We start from the raw sequence: 7,507 nt of genomic DNA, 5'->3' as shown, positions 1-7,507 counted from the left end.
AATATTTGATAAAAGAATATATATTTAATCACACTATAACAATTTGAGCCTACATGTCAGTCTAGACTAATTTCTATAATCCCCTTTAAGAGCTAGACATGCTTTTCCTGTATTCTTTCAGATATTCAGAAGAGAATTATAAGAATTTCATAAAATGAACTACCTACGGCAATTGCTTGTTAATTATGTGATGACATGATTTTAAAGTCTATAGTCTTTGCCCATAAATTCTATATATAAATGTTTGTTTTATTATTTTTCTGTTTGACTATTAGTCTCTCCCAGCCTGTTACAGTAATGGAACACCAACTAAGTATTAATTTGGAAGAAGAATTTGAAGCCCCAGAAGCTGTACATACAGGTAAGCAAGACAAAATATCCCTGATACAAATGACTGCTTTCTGGTTAACATTGCCTAACACTGAATTGCTTAACACTAAATTGTAATGTCAGCAGCAAGAACATGTTGTAGAATAGAAGAGGCATATAGAGTTAATTCAATTGATCCATAAATTCTAAATTGTGTGTCTGTGTCTGTATCTCTATGTGTATGTATGCGTATATAAAATAATAAATAAAATAAAATAAAATAATTAAAGTAAAGTGAAGTAAAGATACACACACACACACACACACACACACACACACATATATATACATGGACAAAAATCTATCTTCTCAGCCTTTTGGCTAAAATCAAGTGTAGTTGATCATTAGGACTCAACACTAACTTTTGGTGCATAATCAGCGTATGGCCAAAGAAAATGTGTGTAAAAATGACACTTAAAGTATGAATCGGGTAAACTGAAAGAGAGTCATCTAGGATTCTAATATGGGTTCTAGAAAGAACTCCACTAATGGTTGAACCACAATTCGTAAGAGAAATTTATAGGATTTGGAAAGCTTTCTATAATTTTTCCTCTCCTCATATTCTTTTTAAAAGAAATAACATATTTTTCAGATTATAAGACACTTTGGACTATAAGATGCACTTAGCTTTTGGGGCAGAAAACAACAGAAAAAAATCTGCCTCTGCCACCCAGGATCTATCCGGTATTCATCCGGCCCATTCGCCATGAACCGTTCGCCACGGCTCATTCACTGCCACCATGGCCCATTCACATCACTGCTGCAGCCCATTTGACAATGCCCATTCACTGTGGCCCATCCATCAATGCCACTATGGCCTATTCTAGAACAGCTGATCGGCCCCTCACCAAACCCATTTACCACTCCAGCTGCAATGTTTTCTGTATAAGATGTGCAAACATTTCTGTCTACTTTTTAGGGGGTGGGGGAAGTGTGTTTTATACTCCAAGCTGGATTTTTTGCATGTAACTAATTGTCCACTAGTAGAACTATAGTTTGCAGAAGGCCCATAATTATGATTTTTTTTTCAATTGAATGCCTCCTGATACAGCTATATCTGTCTCTGTCTGTCATCTGTCTGTCTGTCTGTCTGTCTGTCTGTCTGTCTGTCTGTCTGTCTGTCTGTCTGTCTGTCTATCTATCTATCTATCTATCTATCTATCTATCTATCATCTGCCTATCTAATTTATATGCCACCTATCTCACTATCCAAAGTGACTGTGAGCAAAACAATAATTTTTGGAATTTGGAATTTGGAAAAGCTTTTGCGGAAATTTAATAAGACAATATTTTTTCAGTCTGCCTATGCATATGCTTTTATATTTTCCTCACTAAGCTCCTTTGTTGAAGCATCTAAAAACATAAGAACATAAGAAGAGTCAGGCTGAATCGGGCCAAAGCCCATCGAGTCCAGCACACAGTGGCCCATCAATTGTACATGGGGATCTTGAGCAGAAAGATAAGGCAAAATCCTCCCTTTCCCTTGACCCTCAACAAATGGTACCCAAGGGAATCCTGCCTGCCTCAACCAACATAGAGGCATCCTTTTCAATAACCACCAATAAATATCTAAAGGATTGATAATTAAAAAGAAAAAAATGAAAATAAAATAAAACTAAATAACACAAAATGAAAACATTTTCTTCTTCTAGGACCTAAAGGGGTGATCAATGATTGGAGAAAATTTAAATTAGAGAGCCAGGACCAAGACCGTCTTCCTCCAAGTAAGAGAGAGCTCCTCATCAGGCAAATTTCTTCACCCTACAACTGTCAAAGCAGAGATCACAGAGGCATCAGAGAACGAGTCAGTCGTAAGGTAAACGAGGGAAGGAAGACAGTAGGTTCTAAAACCCTTTACCACCAGTTTGCACACGCCCATGCGCAGAAGTATCCCAAGTGGGTGGGAAGTGTTGGTCATGACCTTTAAAGCCCTACATGGCATTGGACCAGAGTACCTCTGGAACCACCTGCTACCGCACGAATCCCAATGACCAATAAGGTCCCACAGAGTTGGCCTTCTCCAGGTTCCGTCAACTAAACAATGTCATTTGGTGGGCCCCAGGGGAAGAGCCTTCTCTGCGGCGGCCCCGGCCCTCTGGAACCAACTCCCCCCGGAGATTAGAACTGCCCCCACCCTCCCTGTCTTTTGTAAACTACTCAAGACTCACTTATACCGCCAGGCATGGGGGAGTTGAGACACCTTTCCCCCAGGCTTTTTTATACTTTGTTTTCAATTCAATTCAATTCAATTTATTAGATTTGTATGCCGCCCCTCTCCGAAGACTCGGGGCGGCTCACAACAATACTAAAAACAGTATAACAATGGAACAAATCTAATAATAAAATTACATTAAAAAACCCCAACAATTTAAAAACCATACAACACATACATACCAAACATAAAATATAAGAAAGCCTGGGGGAGATTCCCCCATGCCTGGCAATATAGGTGGGTCTTGAGTAACTTGCAAAAGACAAGGAGGGTGGGGGTCATTCTAATCTCCGGGGGGGAGTTGATTCCAGAGGGCCGGGGCCGCCACAGAGAAGGGGCCCGCCAAATGACATTGTTTGGTCGAGGGGACCCGGAGAAGGCCAACTCTGTGGGACCTTATCGGCTGCTGGGATTCGTGCGGTAGAAGGCGGTTCCGGAGGTATTCTGGTCCAATGCCATTATGTTTGGTATGAATGTGCTGTTTGGTTTTTTAAATAATGATAGGGTTTTATATGTTTTTTAATATTAGATTTGTTCCACTGCTATATTGTGTTTATTACTGTTGTGAGCCGCCCCGAGTCTTGGGAGAGGGGTGGCATACAAATCTAATAAATAAATAAATAAATAAATAAAGAGGCTCCTGCCGCCGGTGCTACCAGTTCTAAGAACTGGTCTGAACTGGAAGCAGCCCACTGCCGAAGACAATGTAATGGAAAAGATTCACGGGAGAAGATTTTTCTGTATATTCCAGAAATATGGGGTAGGCTTGTTATGCTAATGCACAAAACATTCATGTCAGATGCCAGATGTATAGTTAACATGCATGAGACTGATTATGGCATCATACATGTTTCAAAATTAGAACTGTTCCAGGCAAGAGAAATTAGATCCCATTTAATAAATTGGTGTTATAAAAGCCATGTCACATAATACACATTGTTAGAAAGTATGGGGGGAATGCCTGTGAGACTCTACAGTCACCCTCTTTCACATATTCCTGAAACATGTGAGATCATTTGAGCCGCTGGAATCATTTTGGGCACCTTATAGCACTCAAAATGTTGCAAACAACTCCTTAGTGTAGCCTAGAAGAGGGATACTGGGACCACAGCAAAATGTGGAAGACAACCAGGTTTTTTACCCATCAGACAACCAAATAAGTAGAATTCCTATAGAAAATATTTTCCCTACTTTTATATTTTACTAATATTTTACTATGTTTGCAGTGTTAAAGACACAAAGAACAAGGGTAATGTATTCCTAAAGATCAGACTGAGTATTGAGTATGACCATTTTATAATTTTACCATGCCATGTATTACCCAACTTGTGGAAAAGTTTAATGGCTCCAAGTCATTGGCAAAAACTAGGTTGAAACATCATGAGGATTCTATTCTAGTTATGCATTATCAAGAAACATCTTGACAATGCACAACTAGAATAGAATCCTCATTGTTCTAGAACTAGATATATCTTATTATGCTATCCTGTGCAAAACAATGGCATATTTGTTTGCTTGATCCAGTTTCAACGTTGAAATGCCTATTTTGTGACAAATGTATAGTAGAAATAATCCTCCTGATGGTACTTTCAACATTGGATGGAAAGCCTGCATCAGAATCAATGCCTTTCCAATGCTCATTGGAATAAATACATTTACATGGAAGTTTTTGAACTTTCAGTGCTGTTCTTTTGAGTATAAAATGTTCTATATACAGTATATTCCATGGGAGTGCATAACATCTCTCATTTTGTGCTTGGCAATTAAATCAGCACTTGCAGTTCAATGTATCCTTACAATTATTTGCAGATGAGTGTGCAGGAATATGAGTTATTGAATGTCAAAGAAGATGAGAGTTGTTTACAGCAATACCGGAAGCGCTGCATGAAGAACATGCACGAGCGACTGAGCTTTGCACCAAGGCACGGCTACGTTTCCGAGCTACAGGATGGGAAAGAGTTCCTGGAAGCTGTAGAGAAAGAACACAAAGCCACCACTGTAATTGTCCACATCTATGAAGATGGCATCAAGGAATGCGAGGCACTCAACAGCAGCCTTTCTAGTCTTGCTGCTGAGTACTCTATTGTGAAATTTTGCAAAATCAAGGCTGCTAACACAGGGGCAGGGGACCGTTTCTCCAGTGAGGTTCTTCCAACACTACTTGTCTACAAAGGTGGGCAACTTGTAAGCAATTTCATTAGTGTTACTGACCAATTGAATGGAGAATTTTCTGCCACAGGTGTGGAGACTTTCTTAAATGAGTATGGGTTACTCCCTCAGAAAGGAATTCCAGAAGTTGACAATGATGACATGGACGAACAAGCAATTGAACAGTAGATAAGTTATCTAGTATTTCATTATCTGTCCTCAGTGAATTTTTAGTTTGGATCCCATTTGGGACCAAATTTACATAGGAAATGCTGCATGTAGATGCAATAGAAAAGGCTTATTAAGAAAGTATAGAAAGATATATAAAAAATAACAATGCCCAAGACTTAGCCTGATTATCCATTTTTGTCCTCCCCCCCTCTTCTTTTCACTTTTACAAGAAGTAAGAGAACTTAAAAAAAAAAGGATTGTTGAAATCTTAAGAAGGGGATACAATGTTAGCAGACGTAAATCACCAAATTGTAACTATAGCTTTGCCAGTATGGACAATTTTCAGAGACTTCTGCAGATGGACTAATACTTACAACCAAAAGTGATATTCGGCCAGTTACGACCTGTTTGGGCAAACCGGCAGTAGCCACCTGCAGATGGGTCATTAGAGTTTTAGAGATGGAAAACATTTGCCACGTTCAAGGTAAAAGCAACTTTCCTTTTGAACATTGAATATTCAGGGCAATTCTAAACTCTGGTGAACACCAACTTTGGTCAGTTTTCTGATTCTGAATTTCCTTGATTTATGAAATAAGTCCTTTTTGAGAATACTGTACATGAACCACCCAATAACAATATGAGATAGAAGTGCAACAGACTCAGCAACATCTGACAACACAATTATTATAATTTAGTTAGTTAAAAACAGTTATGCAGGGTTAGGCAAAGTTGGCTCTTCTATGACTTGTGGACTTCAACTCCCAGAATTCTTGAGACAATCATGCTAGCTCAGGAATTCTGGGAATTGAAGTCCACATGTCATAGAAGAGCCAACTTTGCCTACCCCTGATCTAAGGGATCGGGCATCTAAGCATTTCAGGGATGTTGTCAGAATGTTGTTGCAGTTCCAGAAGTTTCAGAATCTGGATAAGTTGGAATAGTATCAAGCTTAACTCCTTGCAAGATTGACTAGTTGTAGACATTTAGATCTCCTGCTCCCTCCAAATCAGATGTCTTCCATTTTTTAGCAGAGGTGGGTTCCTCTTGGTTCGGACTAGTTCACCTGAACTGGTAGCGACCCACTAGTGATGTCACAATTATGTTATAGAATCAGTTCAGTCAAATGCCAGTCCATGGGCGCCACCAACTTTAAAAAAATAATAATTTATTTATTTCTTTATTTCTTCTGAGCATGTGCAGAAGCCGAGTTTCTGGCACTGTGCAGGCGGCTGCCATCTTGTTTTTGGCTTTTTTCTTTTTTGGCATTGCGCATGCGGACACCCATGAGGAACAGTGAGTTAAGTTAGAACACACCCATTTTTAAGCCTTAAATAGAGTTGCACCATCAACTGTTGCATAATTTGAGTTGTCCTCCTGGATTAATAGCTCCTGCTTAAGAAACTGATAACAATTGTGACCAAAAGGGCCTTTGCACAATTCATCTTGTCTACCAATTGCATGAATTTTTGTACTAGGAAATCCTCCTCACAATCATTCATGCTTTGATCAACTTTCATGAGCTCTTCATTGGACTTTCATTGAAGACCCAGAAACTGTAGCAGGAGGAGTGGTTCTGTAATTCTGCCACTTGGTGAGCTGTAATGATTACAGGTAATTATTTCCTGTGATATCTACCCATTCATTAAGGGCAGTTCAGTAAGTCACTTTAATAGCAGCACCTGATGCTTGTCAAAAGACAGGCAAAATGCAGCTGTGAGAGCAATCATGGGCTTCCCCAGGTATGCCCATGTCACACCAACACTCCACAGTCTGTATTGGTTGCTGATCAGTTTCCGGTCACAATTCAAAGTGTTGGTTATGACCTATAAAGCCCTTCATGGCATCGGACCAGAATATCTCCGAGACCGCCTTCTGCCGCCTTCTGCCGCATGAATCCCAGCGACCAGTTAGGTCCCATAGAGTTGGCCTTCTCCGGGTCCCATCGACTAAACAAAGTCTGGCGGGACCCAGGGGAAAAGCCTTCTCTGTGGCGGCCTCCTTGCTCCCCCCCCCGGAGATTAGGATTGCCCCCACCCTCCTTGCCTTTTGCAAACTCCTTAAAACTCCTTAAAACCCACCTCTGCCCTCAGGCATGGGGGAATTGAGACATCTACCCAAGGCTTATAGAGTTTTATGTATAGTATGCTTGTGTTGTGTTTCTAAATTAATGGGTTTTTAGATATTTTTTAAAATATTAGATTTGTTCATTGTACACTGTTTTACTATTGTTGTGAGCCGCCCCGAGTCTGTGGGGAGGGACAGCATACAAATCTAAATAATAATAATAGTAATAATAATAATAAAAAATAATAATATAATAATAATAATAATAATAATAATAATAATAATAATAATAACAACAACAACAACTGGAAATGTGGTTTTCCAATATTTCATTTCAGAAATTTAACTAAAAATAAGGGGCAGGGAAAAGTGAGAATTTCACTTTAGTGAGTCTTTCTTGAATGACTAAAAAGGACTTAAGTATGGGCCAGCAATGTAGGCCAGCAATGTGTTGTAGCTGCCAAAATAGCCAATATAGTCCTGTTGCAGAACAGAGCAAGATCACATGAAGTGATATAACTTGTTAATATTGCACTGGTGAGA

At 39.4% G+C, this 7,507-nt stretch overlaps 1 protein-coding gene across 1 annotated transcript; it reads left to right on the top strand.

Moving 5' to 3' along the window:
* The first annotated feature begins 297 nt into the window (after nucleotides 1-297).
* On the top strand, nucleotides 298-4,918 carry PDC (phosducin). Its single transcript, XM_070749006.1, has 3 exons — nucleotides 298-361; nucleotides 2,022-2,185; nucleotides 4,391-4,918. The coding sequence occupies exons 1-3, from the start codon at nucleotides 298-300 to the stop codon at nucleotides 4,916-4,918; spliced, it is 756 nt and encodes a 251-aa protein (XP_070605107.1).
* Nucleotides 4,919-7,507: the final 2,589 nt, after the last annotated feature.

This window comes from Erythrolamprus reginae, chromosome 3 (assembly GCF_031021105.1).
Source record: "Erythrolamprus reginae isolate rEryReg1 chromosome 3, rEryReg1.hap1, whole genome shotgun sequence".
Lineage (NCBI taxonomy): Eukaryota > Metazoa > Chordata > Lepidosauria > Squamata > Dipsadidae > Erythrolamprus > Erythrolamprus reginae.
Note: the sequence above shows the minus strand (reverse complement) of the source record. Positions and strands in the feature narration are given on the sequence as shown.

Coding starts and splice junctions, on each gene's coding strand:
- PDC (XM_070749006.1), top strand. CDS start 298: ATGGAACACCAACTAAGTATTAATTTGGAAGAAGAATTTGAAGCCCCA. Junction 362..2,021: donor CCCAGAAGCTGTACATACAG/GTAAGCAAGACA, acceptor TTCTTCTTCTAG/GACCTAAAGGGGTGATCAAT. Junction 2,186..4,390: donor GAGAACGAGTCAGTCGTAAG/GTAAACGAGGGA, acceptor AATTATTTGCAG/ATGAGTGTGCAGGAATATGA.